Source organism: Sesamum indicum, linkage group LG10 (genome assembly GCF_000512975.1).
Source record: "Sesamum indicum cultivar Zhongzhi No. 13 linkage group LG10, S_indicum_v1.0, whole genome shotgun sequence".
In the NCBI taxonomy this organism is placed as follows: Eukaryota; Viridiplantae; Streptophyta; class Magnoliopsida; order Lamiales; family Pedaliaceae; genus Sesamum; species Sesamum indicum.
The window spans coordinates 3,001,816-3,027,827 of NC_026154.1; the positions used below are offsets into that span (position 1 = coordinate 3,001,816).

A 26,012-nucleotide genomic window follows, 5' to 3' on the forward strand; every position below is an offset into this window, starting at 1 on the left:
CTGAAATAATTATTTAATATATGTACAGGTATATTATTTTATTTTATTTTATTTTGGTAGGATAAATACTATCAAAATATTATATTATTTTATTTGTTTATTGTTAAGTATTTATTTAACAATTCATAAAATAAAAAATTGTCTCATAATACTTAATGAAGAAGAAGTTGTTAGTAATGTATAATTGTTATAAATTGGTTGAATTATTTTATTATGAATAATTTCATTTGTACTTGAGAATTTATTTTTTGAACTTGAATACTTGAGTTAGGTCATGAACAATTTTTTTGTAATTAATATGTTAAATTTCTTTATATATATATTTTTGTAAAATAAAAAAAAATAAAAATAACAGTATCTATCAGGTTAGACCATCCCAACGGGTTTTATACAAGGGCGGGAAGGGTCATGTGCTGAGTTGGTGGGGCAGGTCTCAAGTCCACCTAAACCCGCTCCATTGTCATCCCTATGTGGTTCTATGTGGGAGCTGGGTTGGCAAGAGCATGGGATCTGAGTCGGCATATTACAGCCACATTGGTGATGATGGATTGACAACATGGCAAACAAAGTATACATTTTTCTAATAAATTATTAGCCTTGTCAACAATCTTTTGCTTATTCATCATCCACGAGAACAACATTCAGTTGTGTTGTCTACATTAGCTGCAATATGCTCACGCATCAAATGCGCCAACTCCATATATTCCACTGATTCTATTCTAGCCGAAAATCATGTTTGGTTTCATTTTTGGAGATAGGTCAAAATATACCCAATGTTTGTTTGTTTATTTTATATCTTAACTGTGTGAATTTTTTGTCTTGGATTTTCTATACCCACACACACACACACACATATATATATAATATAAAAGAGACATAATTTGATAATGATTAGTAATTTTTGTCTATAAAAAGCACATTTTTAAATATATAATATTTATATTTATATATTAATATATATAAAAAAGATATAATTTGACAATAAAATCAAATTAAAAATGAACACAATCAAGGATCATCCCCTCATGTGTCCCTAATTGCCCCTATCCATAACTTTTTATTTAAATTTATTTAATTTAAAAAGTTCAAAAGTATAAATTGAAAATAAAAATTACTCTTAATCCAGAATATAATTCCAAGTTTAGGGTTGCTGAATCTTTTACAATTTTGATTTTCTCGTATATAAAAACGATTAACAATTTATTAATTTCATAGTTAAAAAGTTAGTAATGATTTTTCGTTAAAATATAATTACAATAATGTATACAATTCACCTCATCTATAAATATAATATATATATATATATAAATATAATTAGTATCAAACATAATTTGACAATAAACAATAACTCCCCCCAAAAAAATCAAAACCAAACATACAATATATATATTAAATTATTTTCAAAAACAAATCGAAACATATATACGAATTCCAAAATATTGTTATATATTTTTATATCTCTCTCTGTGTGTACAAAACAAGATAAAACACTCGGAAATGAATCCTCTTCAGATTTAATTGAATTACAAATAGAAATACAAAAACACCCCTCATTTGCATAACTGCATAACATCTTTCTAGTCAAAATTGGACAACCTCAGACCAACCACATTTACCATGGTAAAGAAAATGCTGCAGGGGTGTAAGTAGGGATACCATCACACATATTAACACTTCTCCTTATCATTATATTCATCTTTCATGAGTTTACAACACAACATATTAAAGCAAGAAACAATAAAAGAGGTAAGAATATTCAGATAACTAGTTTTAGGATACTGCTTAATTCAGAGGTTTTACTGTTAAAAAACTGTCCAGGGATTCAAATTATATCTGCAAACTGGGATCCCAAGCCATGAGCACTATTATAACTCCCTCATAAACAGCCATTACCATTTCTCGTCTCCCGATAAACTGTATAAAGCGGCAGAAAATTCCATCATTTCCTTCTCCCGGAGCCGATTGTTAGCAGCTCAAAGCTTCGAAGAGTTTCATCTCGGACACCTCTTACACCAGCAGCACGACTGAAGGAAGACGCTTTGGACTCGAATCCGGGTTGTAATCTTTGAGTGCTTGATAGACGACCACTGCCTGAGCCCAGCTTACTGTGGCGGTTTTCGCTGGGCTCCCCTGATGAGCTCGGCCTGCTGCTTGTTGATAGACGTGCCTGAGCCCAGCTTACTGTGGCGGTTTTCGCTGGGCTCCCCTGATGAGCTCGGCCTGCTGCTTGACAGTACAGCCCTTTTTGAAGAGCTACCAGTTCGAGAAACACGGCCCCTTTCGGAATCAGTTTGCTGGAGAATCAAGAAGCAAGAACAGTTGTTCACTTAAATTTTCAGCATGGTTAAATACACACACACATAAAGAAATACCAGAACCCCACAAGGAAATAACTTAAAAGGGATAAATCACAGCTACCCATGGAGATTTTGCGCATATTATTAACAAATCCCTCAATTTTGAAAGATTACAATAACAACCCCCCGCAGTCCTGTTCTACATTTCAAATTCCTCCTCCGCTACCTGGTTCTCATGAGAAATCTGTATTGTAAAACATGATTGTGGAAGCTAGCATTATAACTTTTCAAAGCTGAGGGGCTTTTCTATAATATGCCCAACCCTAATGGGTTTTAGTGTAATTATCCTCAACTCAAGGGATTTTGAGAACTATTGCGCACCACATCTTTAGATGACGGCACATCTTCTGAAGATCTGTGTCTCAAGTGATCTCCATGCAAGCCTGCACCAGAACTATTCCTTCTCGCAAAAGCCTCCACTGCACCAGAAAATCTGTCCCGAACTTCTGGCTTTGCTAAATTATACAATAGGGAGACAAACTCATCAGTCATTGAGAATGATTACTTTGAAACCAAAAACAAATCATGTTTCATAGGCAACTAAGTTCAAAACGGATGTCTTTTTCCAATCCGAGCACCAGGTGTCACCCTATGGTAACATTAAGAGATAGATCACTTTATTCCAGTTCTTGGTTACCAACAGCAAATTATAATTCAACTTAAATATAAGGAAAAAGAAGCATCAGATATTCACACCAAACCTGGAGTCTTTTCTAGTCTTTCAGCTGATGACCCTCGGTTTAAAGGTATTTTCCCGGGTGCCTGTTCACACAGAAACAATCGTCTAAGGATCAAAGATCGTATCAATATAAACTAATCTTGATCCACAATAGATTAAGTAAATACTAACTCGTGTTCTAGAACTGGAACCAATTTGTGGATACTTCAATATAGTCCAGTCGAACACATAATCAAACTGATAACCTGTTCCATCAGTACAGACATCAATGCACAACTGTTAAGACAGATCAGAAACCAATTTTCCAATATAAGGACATGGAAAGAGGCAAATAGAAAGTAAGATATACACAAGTTAAATATCTCTAAATATACTTACCTTCTCGAATAAATAGGTCACGGAAAAGCCTCTTCAAATATGAATAATCAGGCTTATCATCGAAGCGCAGCGATCGGCAATAATGAAAATATGAGATAAATTCAGATGGATAAGATTTACAAAGCACCTGTCAAAAGAAAAGAATACGCAATGTCTTCAACACTAGTATAATAAATGTCATATATTTTAGAACAGGTTTAGCAAAGCTGTAGTACTTCTATAGGTGTAAGCATCTTCTTCTCACTGATTTTGTCATATTTCTGTTTCTTTGTGCCAGCTTTCAGTCCTTGCCAGGGAAGACTGAAACAGATCCAAGGAAAAAAGAGACAAACAAGCAATTAGGAGATCATGTATGAGGAACTAGAAAGAAGGATAGAAAATCTTAAAAGTAAAACCCTTGTACTCAACCTTCCCCTGAGGAAGTACATAAGGACATAGCCAAGAGATTCTAAATCATCTCTCCTGCTTTGCTCTGAGACAAGAAATCAGAAATATAGTCAAGTCAGGAAAAGATTAAGTCTTGGAGATTCCTCCCATTTCTTCTTAGTAAAAGAAGAATCATAGAACAAAAGAGTTATTTACAGCTTCTAATGGTGATCATAATGTCCACTTACCAACTCCAAGATGGGTATTTACACTAGCATAACGAGCTGTACCTGTGAGATTTTTGTTTTCCCTGTAGAACAAGAAGAGTGAGGAAGTACACAAGACAAACTATACAGGTCATAAGCTGAAAACAACTTTACATGTGATTCAGGTCTAATATGCTCATGTGAAGAAACAGCAAAAATTCTCTTTCCTACAAATAATGCCTCAAAGACACTATTTTATCATATTCATAAGACATAATCTGAAGATGATCATATCAACTGCACTGCATGCAGCAAGAAATAGTATTATAATATAGGAGAACTTACTCAGATACAGAAGAGTTCAAGTATCAAATTCAACATAGACAAACACCACTAAATTCCAATATTCAATTGATATGAATAGGCAACACATGCTCCAAAGAACTACTGTTTTAACCTGCCCAGGGCAATGAAGGTAATAAACTAAGACCTGTATGGTATATGCTTATGAGTTTGAAGATCTCTGTATTTCTTTGCGAGTCCATAGTCAATGATGTAGACCTGTTACAATGATAAGAAAATTTGGTTTACAGCACGTACCAAGTGTGTGGAATTTTTTTAAAACAAAATAATCCATATCCCAGAACTTCTCAGACATTTCCTCAACATGTTTTCAAGTTTAGCAGATTAACTTGAATCATGTCATTCAAAATTCCGAGGCAAATTTTGCTATCATAAAATGACAATGGAACAGTAGTTTTTAATGATCAGTAGTTCTTTAATGAGAGCAGAACTTCTCTAGATAAAACTTAACAGAAAGGGCCAGAGATAAACTTCTACTTCTACCTTGGAAGAGGAGTAAAAAAAGAAAATACTAATGAAATCATTTACATTCATTTCGAGTGGAGATTCATTTACCTATGATCAAGGCTGTCTTGGGCCAGATAAAGGTTTCAAAAACGCACATGGATCAAAGTGTTAGGTTTGATAAGTCAGTCAATTTACCTTGAAGAGATTCCACATATCATACCCAGTGTACAAGTAACAAGTACCAAAACGCAAGAACGGACCCCTAATCCATGCTATATAGGTCCAGAGAAGGCCCAACTCAAACCAAAATGCAATGAAAGCAATTTTCAGTCAGTTCAATCAACAATATACATTTTGTCTATGGCCTCACTTCACAAGAACCTAAAACGGGATTCTAATCACTACTTTCACTTTAAAGATTTTACTATTAGAACATAATGGAAAATGGAGATCTTTATGGTGCACCAGCTAAAATGCCACTTTCCCTTGTTCTTTTAATACTAAATAATAAGAAACCTTATGAGACATCAGCCAATTTGTTAGCAAAATAGAGTGCCATGTACTATAGATCATATAAAAATAAAAGAAAAGCAATATAACAATATCCTTAAAGCAGTCGAACTAAGACGTAAGTAATTGTGCTTCCTTACGCGATAACATTAAAAAGGGTGAGCCGCATATGCTCAATGATATCTTTATAATTGTCTTGTGCTGCAAGATAGGGGATTACATGATGTATTTCTAAAAAGAACACATACAATTCTCTAATTTGTTTCCAGAAGAAGGGCCAAAAATCACAAAGCATCACCATGAACATGCATATAATGTTAAACTACACCAAACCAAGCAAAATTCTAATCCCAGTTGATCAAGATTTTAAATGGCACCAGAAAATACCAACTTAACTATTGTTTCCACATTCAGATGTTTCCACTAAACAACTAGGATTAAGTGCAGTCAGCCTATGCAATTATATGAGGCCCTGACTTTCGCTTTCTGCCCCCCTTCCCATTCACTAAATAGAACTTTAACATACTTACAAATGATTCAACAGCTTCTTTTAGATCTCAAATTAGCACTAGCAACGTTGGTAGGGTAATTGGATGACATCAAATGATTTATTCCCTTACAGGAGTACTTCATTCTCAACTATGCAAATAATGCATCAGAACAAATGCAAGACCACAGACCACTAAATTTCGAGCCAAACAACAGCCGAAAAAACTATCCTAGATTTCATTTTCCCCATTCTCCAAACTTCGAAAATCATGAAATCTTCCTTGTTTGCAGATGCAGCCTCGATCAATTAACACCAGCTATATAAGAAATAATCCACAACCTCACATCACTATGCGAGATATCACTCTCAAACCCACTTCCAAATTGTACATCTAATTTTCAAGGCATTGCCTCATCATTGTTTATGAATTTGCTCGTACTCTAGAAAACTGTACTCTCTCCAATCACAGTGCATGTAATTTAGTTTGCAAAGCATATGGAAAGAACAAAAAGGTCATGAATAAATAAAATAAGTAACCGCAAAGAAGCAAAACAAAAGCTATCACCCAGAAAAGACAGGAAAATATACCTGATTTGCTTTGCGCCCCAAACCCATTAAGAAGTTATCAGGCTTTATATCACGGTGAAGAAAACCTCTAGAGTGCATGTATTCCACTCTATTAATCTACATGTGGTATATAGCAATAAGCAAAACAGCAACACCAAGAACCATGTAAAGAATCATTTACAATGGATCATACTTACTAATTGATCAGCTAGCATTAGAACTGTTTTCAATGTGAACTTCCTATTGCAATAGTTGAACAAATCTTCTAAACTTGGTCCAAGAAGATCAATAACCATGGCATTGTACTCACCTTCAACTCCAAACCATTTTAGGTGGGGAATCCCAGCTTCATTAAGAAACAAGAGTATTAATGAGCTCCCATTGGATTTGGTACACAATGAAATACTAACTACAAAGATACTCACTTCCTCCCTGAAGAAGCATGTACAACTTTGACTCATAATAAAGCTGAGGGTGCTTAGTCTTAACAGGTTCCTGAAAGACAGAATTTGTGGCTTCAAGATATTAAGATACGGTTAACTCAATATAAAATTCAACATAAGAAAAGCTTGATAAGGTGAAGGCCAACTCTGATAGCATCATGACTCTAAGATAACAATATAGGATAGAAGGCTATACCCAACTTCACATGGAGACATCAAATATGCCACAAACCACTCCTTTTTTGGTCTTTGTTTGGGGGGTTGGGGTGGAAAAATTATTATTATTTTTGTTACATATAAAAACAACTCACCAGCTTCACAGCAACTTCTTCTCCACTTTGTATATTTACAGCTGAATGAAATATTTAGAGGAAAAGACAAAATGTAAATTTGTTACACGAGGCACCTTAAGAAAAACTCCCAAAATAATTAATAGAGATAAATATGACAATAACATTACCCAAATAAAGCTCCCCAAAAGATCCGCCACCGATCTTCCTACCCAGCTTAAACTTGTTTCCAACAACATGATCCATAATTGATTTCCCAAAGGATTAATGGAAAACCACAAAAATTCAATCTTTGTTGATACTGCAATACACCTTAAACGTGTAAAGAATATCTCACACTTCTATAATCAACAATCCAAATTCCCAGCTTCCCCCTACACCCTTCAGATCGATTTAATTTCCGTTAAAAAGAATGATACAGAACCCCCAACAAAATTCATCCGAGTGGCAGACCAAAAAACCCCCCGATAATTTCCAAAATGTAACCTAAAATCTAAACGATATATACACTAATGGGGAAAATGAACAAGTTGGGGTTTTATTTGGAATTAGTTAGTAAGAAAAAAAAAAGGGAATTACATAAAAGATTAAAAGAACCCAAGAAAAAGAGATCTATATAGTCAGATAATGAAACTATCTGGGACGACGGAGAGGCTGGAAACGGAAAAGCCAGACTCTGTTTGCACGCCGCGGCACAGAACGATGGGAAAAATATTCTGCTTTCAAGACAAATATATTCTTGAAATAATACGTTTACGTAATTTTTACTCTATATTATACTATTAAAAGGGGAAACGGGAAGGGAGCAAGAATTGTGAGAGAGAGAGAGAGAGAGAGAGAGAGAGAGAGAAGATGAACTGGGAAATTTTTGGGTATAGAATATTAGCGGGATCTGTTGAAGAAAAGGGCGAATCAGAGAGAAGGTCAAGAAGAGCAAAATGAATTGGGACTGGGGAGCATTTGATGATATACTATAATTTTGGGGTGACTTTTACAAAAACTAATAACTTATTAGTGTGGGTTTTAAAATGCCACAAAAACACCCCTCACATTATTCATTAATTATAAATGCACCTCCACATGTGAAAAAGACTTGCAGTTAAGCTCAAAAAGAATTTTTGAATCCAAAATTGCCTACATATAATTGATTAATTACGAATACCCCTCATTCTCATTTGCATTTTGCAGGTATATAACTGCTTATCGGCTTTCTAGTCAGAATTGGACAACCTCAGACCAACCACATTTACCATGGTAAAGAAAATGCTGCAGGAGAATTCGGATACAATCACACACATATGAACAGTTCTCCTTATCAATATATTCATCTTTCATGAGTTTACAACACAACATATTAAAGCAAGAAAGAATAAACGAGGTATGAATATTAAGATAACTAGTTTCAAGATACTGCTGAATTCAGAGGTTTTGCTGTTATAAACTGTCCAGTGATGCAATTATATCTGCAAGCTGGGATCCCAAGCCATGATGACCATTACAATTTTCCGTCTCCCCATAAAACTGTATAGATCTGCGAGAAATTTCATCATTTCCTTCTCCCTGTGCCGATTGTTAGCAGCTCAAAGCTTCGAAGAGTTTCATCTCGGACACCTCTTGCACCAGCAGCACGAGTGAAGGAAGATGATTTGGACTCAAATCCAGGCTGCAATCTTTGAGTGCTTGACAGACGACCACTGCCTGAACCCAGCTTACTATGGCGGTTTTCACTGGGCTCCCCTGATGAGCTCGGCCTGCTGCTCGACAGCACAGCCCTTTTTGAAGAGCTACCAGTCCGAGAAACATGGCCCCTTTCAGAATCAGCTTGCTGGAGAACCAAGAAGCAAGAACATTTGTTTACTTAAGTTTTCAGCAAGGTTAAATATACACACACATAAAGAAATACTAGACCCCCAAAAGAAATAACTTAAAAGGGATAAATCACAGCTATCCATGGAGATTTGGGCATATTATTAACAAATCCCTAATTTTCAAAGGTTACACTATCACCACCTGCAGTCATGTTTTACATTTCATATTCCACCTCGGCTATCCTTTCTCCGAGAAAAATTTAACGTAAAACATGATTGTAGAAGGTGCCTTGTAACTTTTCAACCCTGGGGATTTTTCTATGATACGCCCAACCCTTAAGCAGTTTTACTGTAATTATCATCAATTCAAGAAACTTGTCAAGTATCGCGCACCACATCTTTAGATGACGGCACATCTTCCGAAGATTTGTGTCTCAAGTGATCTCCATGCAAGCCAGGACCAGAACTGTTCCTTCTGGCAAAGGCCTCCACTGCACCAGAAAATCTATCTCGAACTTCTTGCTTCACTAAATGAACAATATGGAGAAGAACTCATCAGTCGTTGAGATTGATTACTTTGAAACCAAAAACAATCATGTTTCCTGCTCATGTAGCCAGCTACATGTTCTTCAAGTTTAAAATGGATGTCTTTTGTCTTTTTTCAACATTGCAAATATCAAAATTCAAGCTCTTAGAACCAGGTGTCACCCTATGGTAACTTCAAGAGATAAGATCACTTTATTCAACCATGTACAAGTGCAGTCGACATTTATCACTCTGGTTTTCTGATGAGTGATGCCTTGCTTGGGAACAACAAGCAACACAATGTAGAGTTCAAATGATAATAATCTCAGAGAACAGAGACAAGTGACCTGCATTCCCAACAGGTCCAATTCTAATTAAAAAAATTTCATGCTCAAATATTTAGCTTAATCTGTTTTGTGTTGTTCATGCACTGTAGCTATTACTGCAAGGAAAAAGTAACCCTGATACAAACCACTCCAAATTCTAATACAAAAGATTATTAGAAAGATCTAGATTCTTTCGTGCATGTTCTTGCAGTGTTGATTGATGAACATCTTGATTTTCGCTATTCATGGGAAGATATCCAAGTACAGCGTCATCCAATTCTTGGTTACCAACGGCAAGTTATAATCCAACTTAAAGATAAGGAAAAAAGAAGCATCAGATATTCATAGCAAACCTGGAGTCTTTTCTAGTCTTTCAGCAGATGGTACTGGGTTTAAAGGTATTTTCCCCGCTGCCTTTTCACACAGAAACAATAGATTAAGGATCATAGATAGTACCAATATAAATTAATCCACAAAAAATTAAGTAAATACTAACTCGTGTTCTAGAACTGGAACCAATTTGTGGATACTTCAATACAGTCCAGTCGAACACATAATCAAACTGATAACCTGTTCCATCAGTAGAGATAACAATGGACAAATGTTAAGACAGATCAGAAACAAATTTTCCAATATAACGACGTGAAAGGAGGCAAAAAGAAACTAAGATATAAACAACTTTAAATATCTCTAAATATAGTTACCTTCTCGAATAAATAGGTCACGGAAAAGCCTCTTCAAATATGAATAATCAGGCTTATCATCGAAACGCAACGATCGGCAATAATGAAAATATGAGATAAATTCAGATGGATAAGATTTACAAAGCACCTGTCAAAAGAAAAGAATACTCAATGTCTTGAACACTATTATCAATAATGTCATATATTTTAGACCAGGTTCAGCAAAGCTGTATTACCTCTATTGGTGTAAGCATCTTCTTCTCACTGATTTTGTCATATTTCTGCTTCTTTGTGCCAGCTTTCAGTCCTTGCCAGGGAAGACTGGAACAGATCCAAGGAAAAAAGCGAAACAAACAATTAGCAGACCATGTATGAGGAACTAGAAAGAAGGGCAGAAAATCTTAAAAGTAAAACCCTAGTACTCAACCTTCCCCTGAGAAAGTACATAAGGACATAGCCAAGAGATTCTAAATCATCCCTCCTGCTTTGTTCTGAAACAAGAAATCAGAAATATAGTCGAATCAGGAAAAGAATAAGTCCTGGAAATTCCTCCCAATTTCTTCTTAGTAAAAGAAGAATCATAGAACAGAAGAGTTATTTAAAGCTACTAATGGAGATAATAATGTCCACTTACCAACTCCAAGATGGGTATTTACACTAGCATAACGAGCTGTACCTGTGAGATTTTTATTTTCCCTGTAGAACAAGAAAAGTGAGAAAGTACACAAGACAAAACTATAGAAGTCAGAAGCTGAAAACTACTTTACATGTCATTTCAGGACTAATGCTCATGTGAAGAAAACAGAAAAAATTCTCCTTCCTACAAACAATGCCTCAATGACAGTATTTTATCATATTGGTAATCTGAAGATTATCATTTCAACTACACTGCATGCAGCGAGAAATAGTATTATCATATAGGAGAACTTACTGAGATACAGAAGAGTTCAAGTATCAAATTCAACATAGACAAAACCACTAAATCCCAATCTTCACTTGTTATGAATAGGCACCACATGCACCAAAAGAACTACTGTTTTAACCTGTCCAGGGCAATAAAGGAAAAAAACTAACACCTGTATGGTATATGCTTATGAGTTTGAAGATCTCTGTACTTCTTTGCGAGTCCATAGTCAATGATGTAGACCTGATACAACGAAAAGAAAACTTGGTTTACAGCACATACCAGGCGTGTGAAATTTTTTTAAAACAAAATAAGCCATATGCCAGAACTTCTACGGAATTTCCACAAGACATTTTCAAGTGTTGCAGATTAACTGGAATTATGTTTCAAAAATTTTAAGCAATTTTTCATATCATAAGGTGACAAGGGAACAGTATTTTTTTATTGAGAGCAGAACTTCTCTAAATAAAATTAACAAAGGGGCCATGGTTAACCTTCTAGATCTACCTGGGAAAAGGAGTAAAAACGAAAATCCTAATGACAACATTTACATTCATTTCAAGTGGAGATTCATTTACCTATGATCAGGGCTGTCCTGGGAACAGATGAAGGTTTCAAAAGCACATACGAATCAAAGTGTCAGGTTTGTCCTAAGTTAGTCAATTTAGCTTGAAGAAATTCCACATGCCACACCCTGTGTATGGGTAAAAAAGTACCAAAACACAACTACGGACCCTAATTGTAAGACTCCGTGCTATATAGGTCCAGAGAAGGGCCAAACCAGACCAAAATGCAATGCAAGAAATTTCATTCAGTTCAATCAACAATATACAACATATCTATGGCAAATTTCAAAAGAACCTAAAATGGGACTCCAATCACCTTTCAGTTCAAAGATTTTAATACTAGAACACAATGGAAAACAGAGACCTTTATGGCACACCAGTTATTGTGTTAGCAAATTAAAGTCCCCACTTCCCCTTCATTTTTTGTTTTAAATACTAGATGATAAAAACCCTTATGACACACTAGCCACTTCGTTAGCAAAATAGAGTGTCATGTACTATAAATCATATAAAAACAAAAGAAAAACAATATAACAATATCCTTAAAGAAGTCCAACTAAGACTTAATTATTTGCGCTTCCTTAAGCAATAACCACAAGAGCGGAGAAACCTATTTAATTGGAAGATAAATTTAAAAAAAAAACTACACTCATGTGCTCAATGATGTCTTTATAAATTTCCAGTACATCTTGTGCTGCAAGCTAGGGGATCACATGATGTATCTTCTAAAAAGAATACATATGGTCCTCTAATTTCCACAATGGAAGAAGAGCCAGTATCAAAAAGCATCACCATAAGCGTCCATATAAAGTTAAACTACACCAGACAAACCAAGCAAAATTCTACAGTTAATCAAGATTATAAATGGCACCAGAAAACACCAACTTTATCATTGTTTCCACATTCAGATGTTTCTATTAAACAGCAAGGATTACGTGCACTTATACTATGCAATAATATGGGCCCTGAATCTCTATTTGTGCCCCCTTCCCATTCACCAAATAGTAACTTTAAACATACTTAACAGCTTCTTTAGATCTCCAATTAGCACCAGCAACCCGTGGTAGGGTAATTGGATGTCATCAAATAATTTATCCATTTCCAGAAGTACTTCATTCTCAACTATGCAAATAATGCATAAGACTTTGCAGGATAAAGAAATGTAAGACCACGAACCACTAAATTTCGAGCCAAAACAACAGCCCTGAAAACCATCCTAAGACTTAATTCTCCCAATGCACCAAAGTCCGACAATCACGCAATCTTCCTTCTTTGCAGATGCAGCCTCAATCAATTAACCCCAGCTATATACCAAATAACTCAAAACCTCACATCACTGTGTGAAATATCACCCTCAAACCCACATCCAAATTGTACATCCAACTTTCAAGGCATTGCCTTATCATTGGTTATGAATTTGCTCATACTATACTCTCTCCAATCACACTGCAGATAATTTAGTGTCCAAAGCATATGAAAAAGAAACATACATAGGAAAGTCTTGAATAAATAAAAAAGTTACTAACCAGAACTAAAAACAAAAGCTCTCACCCAGAAAAGACAGGAATCCTTTGAAAAAAAAAAAAAAAAGGACAGGGAAACATACCTGATTTGCTTTGCGCCCCAAACCCATTAAGAAGTTATCAGGCTTTATATCACGGTGAAGAAAACCTCTAGAGTGCATGTATTCTACTCTATTAATCTACATGTGGTATATAGCAATAGCAGTAAGTACAACAGCAACACAACCATATAGAAAATCCTTTACAATGCGTCATACTCACTAATTGATCAGCTAGCATTAGAACTGTTTTCAATGTGAACTTCCTATTGCAGTAATTGAACAAATCTTCCAAGCTCGGTCCAAGGAGATCAATAACCATGGCATTGTACTCACCTTCAACTCCAAACCATTTTAGGTGGGGAATCCCAGCTTCATAAAGAAACAAGAGTATTAATGAGCTCCCTTTGGATTTGGTACACAATGAAATACTAACTACAAAGATACTCACTTCCTCCCTGAAGAAGCATGTACAACTTTGACTCATAATAAAGCTGAGGGTGCTTGGTCTTAACAGGTTCCTGAAAGACGGAATTTGTAGCTTCAAGATATTAAGATACGATTAAATCTATAAAAGTCAACATAAGAAAAGCTTGGTAAGGTGAAGGCCTACTCTGCTAGCATCATAACTCGAAGATAACAATACAGGATAAAAATCCCATTTCAGTAATTAAACATCTACAGGCTGTACACAACTTTTCATGGAGACATCAAATATACCACACAATAACCACCCCTTTCTTTTCTTCTGGTCTTTGTTTAGGGGGGTGGGGAAAATTTTCTCTTTTCCGTATAAAAACAACTCACCAGCTTCACAGCAACTTCTTCTCCACTTTGTATATTTACAGCTGAATGAAATATTCAGAGAGAAAGACACAATGTGTAAATTTTGTTAAACGAAGTACCTTAAGAAAAACTCCCAAAATATTTAATAGAGATAAATATAACAATAATATTACCCAAATAAAGCTCCCCAAAAGATCCGCCACCAATCTTCCTCCCCAGCTTGAACTTGTTTCCAACAACATGATCCATAATGGATTTCCCAAAAATTAATGGAAAACCACAAAATTCAATCTTTGTTGTTACTGCAATACACCTTTAAACGTATAAAAACATCTCACACTCCTATAATCAACAATCCAAAATTCCCAGCTTCCTGGTACACCCTTCAGATCGATTTCAATCCCGTTAAAATAAATGATACAGAAAACCCAACAAAATTCATCCGAGTGGCAGACCAAAAATGTAACCTAAAATAAAAAAATATATATACACTAATTGGGAAAATAAACAAATTGGGATTTTTATTTGGAATTAGTTAGGCAAAAAAAAGAAAAGAAATTACATAAAAGAATCAAAAAGAACCCAAGAAAAAGAGATCTATATATTCAGATAAAGAAACTAAACTTCCGGGACTACGGAGAGGCTGGAAACGGAAAACCCAGACTCTGTTTTGCATGCTGCGGCAAAAATCGATGGGGAAAATATTCTACTTTCGAGACAAAATATATTTTTGATATAATACACGTTTTACGTGATTTTTACTGTATATTATACTATTAAAAGAGGAAATGGGAATGGAGGGCAAGAATTAGGAGAGAGAGAGAGAAAGAACGGGAGAGAAGATGAGCTCGGAAAATTTTGGGTAAAGATTGTTAGCGGGATCTGTTGACGAAATGAGCGAATCAGAGAGAAGGTCAAGAAGAGCAAAATGAATTGGGCCTGGGGTGCATTTGATGATATGCTATAATTTTGGGGTGTCTTTTACAAATACTAATAACTTATTTCTTTCTTTTTTTTCCTTTTTTTTTTTTTTGGTCTTCTTTTGGATAAAATTAATTTTTGGGTGTGTGGGCTCAATTTTAGCAAATATTATGTGTTGATTCAGACATTCTAGCAACCATGCTTACTTAATATTTTTCTTTTAATTATTAAAAGAAATTAATATTTTTACTGTTTTTACCAACAAATTCCATTATTTTTTAATTAAAACTTATCTTCTTTATTAGACAAATAATTAACACTTCATTGTAACCAAACTTTATTCAAATACATGAAAATCATATTTATTATTCCATAAAGTAGTAACTTTATGCTAAAAATAATATTATTTAATTTGATGGTATAATAATTTATTATTAGTTTCATTCAAATGTTTTTTTCAATTTTTCTTGTTAGAGTAATTTTGACTCTCTTCAGCCCATAAAAGGGCAGGACAGGTTTCAATGACAGTAAATGGCTAAAATAATAAGTCATGCTAACAAATAAATTTTACACATTGCAATCAACACAATTGTCATGTCAATAAAAAGAACCAAACACATAATATTTTCTTAAGAAATATGTCATTTATTTTATTGTTCATAAAAGCAGTGTTTATACAATTACATTTGAATCTTAATAAACTGAACAGTATATTAGTTCGATAAATACGCTAATACGACAAAAAGTAAACGAACAAATTACAATAAAACTCGTATATAAAATGAGATAAATACACATGTGGTGGGAAGAAAAAAACTTATTACAATTTTGCGAAAATATAGTCTATGTTCTGGTTACATTGATTGGATACACAGAGAAGATGTAGTTGACAGTGCAAGAAAATTCAATACGATGACAAATAACAAAGATATTTATGATTTTTTTTTTCTTGAATTTGTGGTTATGATACAAAATTTTGACATTTATTTATTTATTTTCTTAATAAATGTATACATTTATAAATTTAATCATAAGAAATTTGATAAATATATATATATAATGTACAATTGTTCAAACAACTTATACGACAAATAATTAATTTGAGATAAATCCTTATGTTCTATACTATACTCAAATACATTAATTTCGTATACGATATATTTTAAGGACAATATTCTACTCTTTTGTTCTTACCCCGCCGGCCGTGCAATAAACTAATTGTTGCCAACTCTTTTCTAAATCAACAATTTAAATTAGATAATTTTAAATGTTAATTGTAATTACTTTTTTTTTTTTTAACAAAAGTGACTCCACATTATTTTACCAATGCAACACCAATTTTTTTGTTGTTGTGTTGATAATACTTAAGTTGTTTTTCTTTTTTGTTTTTTAATAATTTATAAGTTTTTATATTTTATTTTTATTTAAGATATATTTTAAAATATAAAGAATTATTTATAAAGAAATATAAAAGTATTTTAAAACTACGTATCATAAAAGATAATATATATATATATATATATATATATAACACTCAAAGTCGATTAAGAAAATAAAACAGAACTAAAAGACAAACCTTTCATATTTTTTTTCAGTCAACAATGCAACAAATTACAGTATATGTATACATATATATATAAAAAAAAATTTCCAGTGAGGAAGATGTTGACAACACCATATTTCCACTTTAAATAAATTAAAATAATAATTGGGGGGAATTAAAAAAAAAGCAAAAAAGAAAGTGAACACTGACTTGTCAGGTCCCAACATTTGGCCATTAGCACATCTTCAGACATTACTTAATACACTCAAAAAGTATTAAAAAGACAAAAGTTTAATGTAGGACTCGAATTTTAACTATATACTGTTAAAATTATTAATTCTTGAAAAAGTAAACATTAATTCGTACTTACAGTTTAAGGTCTCGCCACGTCGTATATATTACCAATAGCTACATCTATATCTCTGCTATCTATTAAATATGACTTGTCTAAAATATCCTTAATTAAAATAATTTTTTTAGTTAATAATTTCCTATGAAAACTCAATTAAAGTGTAATTTTGTTTTATAAATGTTGACCAATCATTTATTTAATTAAATAAATATAACAATGAATAGTATGAATAAAAGAAAGAAGCAGATGCAAAGAGTGTGAGATGTTGCTTTCACTTGACAAGAAACATAAAACAAATAGTAGGTGACCCAAACGTTGTCACTTCCTACAAGTTGGTTAGTTGTCCATCTAATTTTGTTACATGTTTTCCTTTTATTAGATTTTTACAATAATTTCTTGTCTCACAACTATCACCTTTTTCCTTTCCGGGTTGCAAAAATATAAAGTTGCTTTAAACACAATTTACAAGGGATACAATTTTAAACAACTCTTGGAACTAGGCTTCACAATGAGTAGAGGTTTTTTGCATCCCAAAAATCAGGTAACTTGACGATGACTGGAGTCGGCGGGACTGGTCCCGAATCCACCCAAATGGCTTCATACCCGTCCTGTTGCCGTCTCTGTGCTGCATAAATGCATTTTTTTTAGTAACATAAAACATAAAATTAAAATAAGTTGGGTGCTTATGAATTTATGAAACGCACACAAAATCTGACTTAGTGTCTTCATAGGATCAATCAAGTTTCAAGATTAGCACAAATCACAAACTTTGATTTGTTCAATCTTAGTTTTTTAAATTCTTTGATCCAACTTTGAATAATTCAATTAATTTCAGTGATGTCAGTATAACATAAAAAATATATCAAGAAGCAATGTGAATAAAATGATCATTTGAACAATTCTTCAACGAATAGTTGAGCAATAATGAATATTTAGGTAATAATGCATTGCAGGGGTTCGCCAGTCAAGAGTATACAGAGCTGAAATCCATATTTCCGTCGTTAGCTTGTCTAGTAAACTTAAACCTTCAAGAAAATTGTTGTATATAGCACAGATGCTTTGGAGGAAACGGGACCAATAGGACCGGACTTCACAAGAAAACACACTATGGCCATAAACCTGGATCACACTTTCTTTTTTAAGGGTTGCAACCATATGCATTGGGTATGCCTTGAGACTGCCCAGACGACAAATTGATGCAAGGACACAAAGGTGATTGACAACTTGATGTCAAACTAGGAAAGATAGCTAGTAGCATTTCGGTCACACCAATGCATTTGTGCGCGACAAACCAAGCTAATGACAAAGAAAGAGAGAAAAACTTCTACGCATTTCAAAGAAGTTACTTTATAGACTCTGCTGCTAAATTTTTATAACCGAACATTAAATTCTATATTGAACTTGAGATTAGTAACAATAATGATAGCAGGCATCACTATGTTTTGGAACATCTGCTAGTCTTGTCTCTGCTTCCGCAAGCCACAATCTAGCAATTTGCTTCAATCATCTTCTCTCTCAGGAGGAAGACCACAGGGCAATAGCATTTTCTTCATTACCAAGAAAGCATGAACGTAAAACATCATGCAAGTTCAATGCAATAATTTAGCTCAAAGAGCTCCAAAAATCCCAAAGAAGACAGAAAAAGTAGTGACGAGGTTCCAGTAATCCCATATAAGTTATGTATGAATAGAATTTCATAAAGGTTCTTGATTACTAAAAGAGTCGTCTCAAGCAATTCTACCACCATCTCTATATCCACCTATTGGAGAAGGGATGCAAAAATGCTGCTTAACATGCTTCGTGAATCTTGACAAGAAATTAGGGATATACTTGCACAATTCCAAGCATTCTATCCAGAATAATTCCAGAAATGAAGTTGCCCTATATAATATTACGTTGTGCAAAATTAAAAAATACAACACATTTCACAATGCAAGCTCACAGAGATGTCATTACCCACCACCTTTTTTAAGACTAGATGCCTATAACTTAATAATGCAATTTGGTTATGTTTACATGGGAATAATCAAACTGCAAATTTTGATCCAGATTTCATCCCGTAGAGGCTGAAAATTAAATGAAGAAAATTATGCTTTGCCTCTGCACTGACCACATTAAAGAATAAATATTGCAGCAACCTCCAGCTGAATTAAACCAGTTATATCTCCATTTTTATTCACTTCTGACTTGAAAATAAAAGGATCCAACCAGATCAAATGGTCAAATCTGAGCACCATCAGCATCATTGTACAAAAAATTCTCAATTTATCCGATTGTGCACCATCACTGGTATCAAATTGACAACAGGGTTCCAGTAAAATCAACTTTTCATAGAAAAGCTAAACCTCATGTTTGTTTTAGAACCAGAATTAGTTGTTTCCCTTGACGTAAAATTTCATTAAATTCATTGATAGGGTCAGGCCGATATACGTTACAACACAAGGAACTCACAACAATGGCCCAAAAGAACTTTAAGTATTTCGGCCCAGCTAAATATATTAAGCCCAGCGGTTTATGTTAAGATAATCAGTTACAACAAGTGTCTAGAATAGGACAGTTGTCTTATATCCACTGTATTTAACCTATCTAAAAATGGAAACAGAACAGGGAACAATTTCAAAAGAAAATTCTATCTTCCTCCTCTAAATTTCTGGAGCTCCATCCCTACTCGAATTGGGATAACCGACAATCTTATTTTTATACCTTATCATTCATAAACCCAATATAGTCTACTTGTCACTTTCACATTCACTTCTCTTCACATGTACTGATTACTTTTGAAGCTATCAACAACCAAAATGTTTGCAATAAATATGAAATTGCGCCATACCCAGGTAAAGTGGTAAACCATTTCCAAACAATTTCACTTACCATGAAACCTTCAGATAATCAAAACCTATTAGTTATATGACCCAACAAAAAGAACAAAAATTATACCGTTCCGATTCAATAAAAAACTAGCGACCCACTGAGTGATGCAATGGTACAAGATGAAGAAGTAAACAATAAAACAAATGAATAAATTGCATCCCCACAAATTTATAGTTATCTCCTGTATCAGGGGAAAAGATTAACAAAAATGCACGATCACAACATATACTGCCTAAAATTACTGAAACCAGCAGAAACAGAGAATTTTGCAAGCAGAAGTCAACACAATACACAAGCACGCAAAACAAAAGAAACTGAAAAAAATCCTGATATCAGAAGAAAAGGGTAAAAACATCCTCTTAAAAGAAGAGTACCTGCATAAAATTGTAGCGCTCTCGCCCAATAGATTCGTTTTCCGCCGGAGAAGTAGGGCAGAATCGGGTAATGTCCAATATAAGAAGCGTAGCTATCCCGATTGGCATTCACTGTAAATCAATTTTGTTTTCGCCAGATACTTGAGAACATCATCAACAACAAACGTAACACATTACCTAATACAAGTTGAAAATAAACAGGATTGCCGTAAGGGTATGCACAATCGAGTCAAGTCGGCGTGGCCTGTGCCCACATATTTAGCCTGTAAATGCTCGAGCTGTGAATTGATATTAAACCTGTCACTCGCCTGCATCCCATCAACAGATGCAAGTTAAAAACTTCAATTTAACTTCGAATTCAGAAAAATTAGAGTTTTCAAGGGATTTCAGGTACCTGCATCTTTTGAGCTCTGGATTAAGCAGCCGATTGAGATGACGAAAGCAGATAAGAAAGTTTCCAAAGTAAGTAATAGTTGAGAATCAAGCAATGGCTCTCGTAGCTCAGTTGGTTAGAGCACCCGTTTAGTAAGCGGGAGGTCTGGAGTTCGACTCTCAACGAGAGCAGGTTTTCTTATGTTCCGAGGCCCACCCACCGCCTAATTAGTAAATTTTATTATTTGTTATTTCTTTAATCTCCAAAAAATTATTAATACTTACCAATAATTATGTTTTGTTTTATTGTTAAATAATTATCTCTAAATTGTATCACAAATCACAATTATATATTAAATAGTACAACAATAAACATACAATCTTTTGTAGTTTCTAACACAAATGCAAGAATAAATTATATTGGCATCTCAAAGTCTGATCTAATTACACAAAAATGCCCATTGAGAACAAATTCTTTGCAAATTACAAACACAACTCATCCGGGTGTCAATGTAATTTATTCTCAAAAGTGTTTTTGTAAATTTTTGTCTTTTTTGGAGCAGTCGATATAAATAACAATTACTATTTCAAAAGTTATACTCAAAATTTTATAAAAAAAAAATATAACGTGTTTGTATAATTAAATTTAATTTCAGGAAACATCAATTTAATTTACCCCAAACACAATTACAACACATAAGAAGTAGCGTCAGATAAATAATATTTTTGCTCCTAGACAATTATTTAACACCCTTTGTTTTACCATACTTATGTGTATATTCCATTTTATTAGGCTGATATCTCCACACAATTTTAGTAAAAGTTAAACAATAAATACTGAATATTTTTCTATTGTGCACTAAACTCAGTAGGGTAGTGAGAAAATTGCACACCATCAAAGGGGTGGCATGGAATTATAGGAAGGAGGGGCAGTGATCTCCAAGCTAAGAATTCAACACCACAAGATGTTCCATTCTCAAAATTGCTTTTGTTCAAATTAACCCTATACTCAGACAACAATTACATGAAAAATAAATTAGTGTCTACTACTTGACAAGGAGAACAGAAACAAATCAACGATGAGAACAGAAAAAGAACAAGAAAAGGAAGAAGAAAATATGTACAAACACGACATATAATTTACACAACCTCAAAATCAAGGTACATATACTTGGGAAAACTGCCTTCATCTTGGATACTTTACAGTTCAAGCGCAACCAGATGAAAACAGCCCAACAAATCCTATTCACTTCAGGTGAACTTTAACCTTGTTTTTCCAACCTTTTTCACTACAATTGTCGGATTCTATCAACAGATCAGTGAGCATATGATTCGCCCGGTTTGGAGATTTCTAGTTTGGAAGGTAGTAAACTGAGAAAGCTTCCTTGTGCGGGTTGAGCGGATGTTGAATTTGACTCTTCATCTGTTGCATGTAAAATACAAGTGTAAGAAAAAAAGTGCATACCCTTGTGTTTTATGGTTATTTTATATTTTTGAATTGTATAGAAACATATGTATGACGGAGAGAGGGAGAAGAATCCTACTGAAGAGGGACTTGACAGTTGGTCGTTTAGGTTTGGTGCTCTTCTTCTTCAGTTCAGCTGGTAGTGAAAAGAAAGCCATTTTGAAACCAGTTAACAGTTGTTAAATATACAAGTAAAGGGGGAAATGGAGAATTTGATTATAGAAATAATAAAAAATCAAATACTATGCTTATGACAATCAATGATGATAACAAAGGCAAACATGATTATGCAAAAAAATTATAAGGGTGGTCAATTTGCCTATGGTACGAGCAAGAGACCATACCTATTCCTGGAACTTCATGATCATTCACAATTTCGAAGTTCTTATACGTGTAGCCCATAAAGTTGACATCCTTAGATGAGAGCATCTGTATCATGAATGAAAAATTACTCAGATCGATGGGCAGCATCAAGACCATATGCGGTGATAAAAGTTTGCTTCACCAATGAGGATGAGAGTTTGATGTAAATTATTTATTAGTGACAAAAAGGGATTTCCCATGCAAAGAGTACCATGAGAATTCAAGATTTCTACAACCAGAACTATTGCATGCAATTAATGTTAATGGTAGCATATGCGAACCTTCCTCCAGGGACCTGATTTTGTACTTGATGCGACTTGGGCGTCAGACTGCAAAAACATCACAAGAACATGAGGCTCAGAGTAGCAAAGGAGGAATTGCTAGACAAGCCCTAACTGAAGATGGAGAGAACCTCTTCAAACTTTTCAAAGTTTTGAGTATCCAGTTCATCATTGACTTCTGGAATAAATGCAGCTTTCATTTGATACAACTTATCCCATTCAATGCCTTTGAACCACGGGTGAGCCTGGGAAGACAATGAACCAGGTAACTTGGAAGGTTGCTTGGTATTATTAACCAATTTTAGTCGATCAAAGTGGACATTCTAAAAGCACCTTAATCTCATCAGCACCTCTAGTTCCAAGCCTTTTCTCTACATTACATAAGAGCTTACAGATAAGATCTTTTGCTTCCGATGATAGTTTTGCCTCCTCAGGAAATTTTAAATGAGTTCTCCAATTTACTATCTGCACCAGAAACAAAAGAGAAACTAGAAATCAAGACATGAATTAAATAGAGAACCAAGATTTTACAAGCATTCAAGTCACAAGGAAAGCCAGAATACATCTTTTTGTGCCTACTCTCAAATAAACAACAAATATCATTTCCACCATTCTGATAAAAAAACAATCACCAAGAAAGAAAACATAAAAGAGAAAGAAAAACTTAAATTTGTCATGTGAAAACATTCTTTTTTGTATTCAACTTACCTATAATAAGGTGAAATAATAAAAGCTATTATCAGGTTTCATGAGGGTAATTTTTAGAACATTGATCAAGTTATCTTCATGCTCATTAAATCACAACTTACGCACCACCAGGTAAGACTATTAACACCAATAAACTGATTCATCTTATAATGATATCGGTTGGAATTAGGATATGATATTTCAACTCTATATAGGAGTAACCAAGAAAGCCAGTAGTGCAAGTGCTCAGATAATAATAGATGCAAGACTTACTACTATTATTACCTTTCTGCATGTAGACATAGGCTCATCTGAATAGAATGGTGGATATCCCACAAGCATCTCATACATGATAGCCCCGAGAGACCACCTAGTGTATAAAACATGGACCACACCAGTCACAGTTAGACAAATAATTAAATGTTGATGTGAGATGAAACAGCATAGACAGGCACCTACCAATCACATTCCATTCCATATCCTTTCTTCAGCAGAACTTCTGGAGCAATATAATCGGGCGTACCAACAGTTGAATAAGCCTACACCATTAAAATGGAGGAGCTTCAAACATAATTGCGTGCAGATTTAACCACTAACAACCTTCTGGGGAAGACAGCACCAGGGGAGACAACCTAATGGTTCGGGCATAAGACTTCCATATGGGAGGTCTCGTGGTCGAACCTTGGATGTGTGCATGTGTGTTGGATGCGTGACTAAAAAAAAGCCTTCCGAGTTAGACAGAAGGACATGGAATCTCCTAATCAAGTATTACGACATTAGGGAGCACAAATCTCATAATACACCTACTGTATATACCCCATGATAAATTATTCGAGCCAGGTCCAGACATACATGTTCCACTATTTTATTCGTAAATCTTTAAAAACATAGGACATCTGAATCATTGTAAAACAATAAAAAAACCAAAGCAAATAGAGCGCAATAAATAAATTTCCATTGCAATGTCAACATTTAAAAATGAATAATTAAGGAAGAAGAGGACAAGTGTAAATGACTGAATCTGACTGTTTGTATCTCTATTCAATCGGTAAATGATTGAATCTGAATGCTTTGCATCTTTGTTCAATTGGTTTACCAACTCTAAACACATGATGATCCTGAATCTTTGTGTTAAATAGATTGCCAATGGGGAACTAAGGATGAGAATGAAATGATGTAGTGATAGGACCCTTACAAGCATCCTCCTGTTCCTTTGCCAGTGTTGCAGTTGCTCTTGCTGAGTGCGTTTTGGTGCTGCAGGACGCCCATCACTTTGAAGAGATCCACTGTAGTTATTTCCTACTGAAAAATCTTTTTCTTGAATACTACTGCAATCCAGTGGTTTACATAATCCAAAATCCGACAACTTCATGTGTCCATTTCGGTCAAGAAGCAAGTTATCAGGCTTGATATCTCTGCAAAATTATAAGCAAATGCAAGTAATATCAGACATAAATTTAAAATGTTACAGGCAGCTGTAGCAATTCCATCAAACTAACAGAAAATAAATACAAACCTATGAATATAATTATGTTTGTGGATAGATTCAATTGCAAGAACTGTTTCCCCAACATAAAACCTGGCTTCATCTTCCGTTAATGTATCTTTGCGCATCAGCAGAGTCATCATATCTCCACCAGGGAGATACTCCATTATAAGATACAGATATTCTTCATCTTGGAAAGAACAATAAAGTTTTACAATGCAATTGCTGTCGACTTCTGCAAGTAGATTCCTTTCTGCTTTGACATGTTCAACCTAGAAAAGTAGAATCAGGAAAAGAAGAAAGGAGTAAGCACAACGAAGCAACTCCAAACAACTGTTCATTTATGCAGCAGGGCAGGCTGATTTCAACCTGGCCCCGACGAAGCATCTCTGACTTCTTTAGCTTTTTCATGGCATACACATGGCCGGTTGACTTCTCGCGACAGACTCTAACCTGGGCTTTGGCGAAGATTTGAAGTTAATTCAGCTGTATGAGTGTATGCTTATAAAGAAACAAAATAAATAAAATTGAAAAGCATAATCAACTATATGAACCTCGCCAAATGCACCCTTTCCTATCATTGTTAATGGCTCAAAATCATCAGCACCCATTTTATGCCTCTGGAGGCGCATGTATTCTGTTTCCTTTTTCTCGAGGTACTTCAAAATGTTGTTTTGCTCTTCCTCAGAGACCTCAGCATCAGCCAATTTCCTCTCTAGCATATTACGCCTACAACATAACACAAAAGAATTACTTCATCTTTCCAAGCCCAGTAACTCACAGAAATTCAACAAGCATTATTCTATAAAATACAAATTGAAAAATTGCAACACATATTTGGAAATGAGGAGGAGCTTCTATGCCTATGTTTCATTTTTACTTCTGGGGAAGTGACAGAAGACAAGAAAGATCTTTAGAATAACTGAATTTGAAGCATAAATTAGAATGGACGTACAGAAGTCTTAATATTTTTCATAATCGAAATCTGGAATATATTTTATTATTGATTCTATTTCTTTAGGTGTGTCTTGAGAGTAAATCA

General features: G+C 34.4%; 4 protein-coding genes and 1 non-coding gene across 8 annotated transcripts in view; 1 reads left to right on the forward strand and 4 right to left on the reverse strand.

The window, feature by feature from the left end:
- On the reverse strand, positions 1,644–8,014 carry LOC105171769 (casein kinase 1-like protein 10). 2 transcript variants are annotated; one of them, XM_020697334.1, is made up of 15 exons: positions 7,267–8,014; positions 7,118–7,158; positions 6,789–6,858; positions 6,561–6,709; positions 6,385–6,480; positions 4,477–4,547; positions 4,029–4,090; positions 3,823–3,886; positions 3,630–3,714; positions 3,415–3,541; positions 3,208–3,281; positions 3,059–3,119; positions 2,679–2,812; positions 2,221–2,294; positions 1,644–2,144 (listed from the first exon to the last, which is right to left on the reverse strand). In XM_020697334.1, exons 1-15 carry the CDS (start codon positions 7,340–7,342, stop codon positions 1,940–1,942), a joined length of 1,389 nt encoding a protein of 462 aa, XP_020552993.1. In that variant the 5' UTR covers positions 7,343–8,014; the 3' UTR covers positions 1,644–1,939. The 2 variants fall into 2 exon arrangements, with proteins under 2 accessions (XP_020552993.1, XP_011091293.1); XM_011092991.2 differs by having other exon boundaries at positions 1,644–2,091; positions 2,168–2,294.
- LOC105171770 (casein kinase 1-like protein 10) lies at positions 8,380–15,161 on the reverse strand. Of its 2 annotated transcripts, XM_011092992.2 has the most exons (14): positions 14,429–15,161; positions 14,277–14,317; positions 13,921–13,990; positions 13,693–13,841; positions 13,515–13,610; positions 11,515–11,585; positions 11,073–11,134; positions 10,866–10,929; positions 10,675–10,759; positions 10,460–10,586; positions 10,252–10,325; positions 10,109–10,169; positions 9,298–9,431; positions 8,380–8,921 (listed from the first exon to the last, which is right to left on the reverse strand). In XM_011092992.2, exons 1-14 carry the CDS (start codon positions 14,502–14,504, stop codon positions 8,643–8,645), a joined length of 1,389 nt encoding a protein of 462 aa, XP_011091294.1. In that variant the 5' UTR covers positions 14,505–15,161; the 3' UTR covers positions 8,380–8,642. The 2 variants fall into 2 exon arrangements, with proteins under 2 accessions (XP_011091294.1, XP_011091295.1); XM_011092993.2 differs by lacking the exon at positions 13,515–13,610.
- Positions 17,319–20,810, reverse strand: LOC105171771. Of its 2 annotated transcripts, XM_011092994.2 has the most exons (4): positions 20,711–20,810; positions 20,494–20,624; positions 20,317–20,408; positions 17,319–17,696 (listed from the first exon to the last, which is right to left on the reverse strand). In XM_011092994.2, the coding sequence occupies exons 1-4, from the start codon at positions 20,714–20,716 to the stop codon at positions 17,575–17,577; spliced, it is 351 nt and encodes a 116-aa protein (XP_011091296.1). In that variant the 5' UTR covers positions 20,717–20,810; the 3' UTR covers positions 17,319–17,574. The 2 variants fall into 2 exon arrangements, 1 of the variants encoding a protein (XP_011091296.1); XR_002287875.1 differs by lacking the exon at positions 20,711–20,810 and having other exon boundaries at positions 17,319–17,691; positions 20,317–20,701.
- Positions 20,807–20,880, forward strand: TRNAT-AGU. Its single transcript has one exon. It is a non-coding gene; the product is annotated as a tRNA-Thr (tRNA).
- Positions 21,634–26,012, reverse strand: part of LOC105171772 (serine/threonine-protein kinase tricorner) — a 7,619-nt gene continuing 3,240 nt past the window's right edge. Inside the window, exons 3-14 of the mRNA XM_011092996.2 lie at positions 25,525–25,699; positions 25,340–25,423; positions 25,001–25,242; positions 24,680–24,899; positions 23,944–24,023; positions 23,770–23,854; positions 23,131–23,262; positions 22,929–23,042; positions 22,798–22,845; positions 22,498–22,582; positions 22,233–22,289; positions 21,634–22,111 (exon numbers count right to left, since the gene is read on the reverse strand). Of these exons, the coding sequence (XP_011091298.1) occupies positions 22,005–22,111; positions 22,233–22,289; positions 22,498–22,582; positions 22,798–22,845; positions 22,929–23,042; positions 23,131–23,262; positions 23,770–23,854; positions 23,944–24,023; positions 24,680–24,899; positions 25,001–25,242; positions 25,340–25,423; positions 25,525–25,699 (1,429 nt within the window). The 3' untranslated portion in view covers positions 21,634–22,004. The remainder of the gene's footprint in view (positions 22,112–22,232; positions 22,290–22,497; positions 22,583–22,797; positions 22,846–22,928; positions 23,043–23,130; positions 23,263–23,769; positions 23,855–23,943; positions 24,024–24,679; positions 24,900–25,000; positions 25,243–25,339; positions 25,424–25,524; positions 25,700–26,012) is intronic.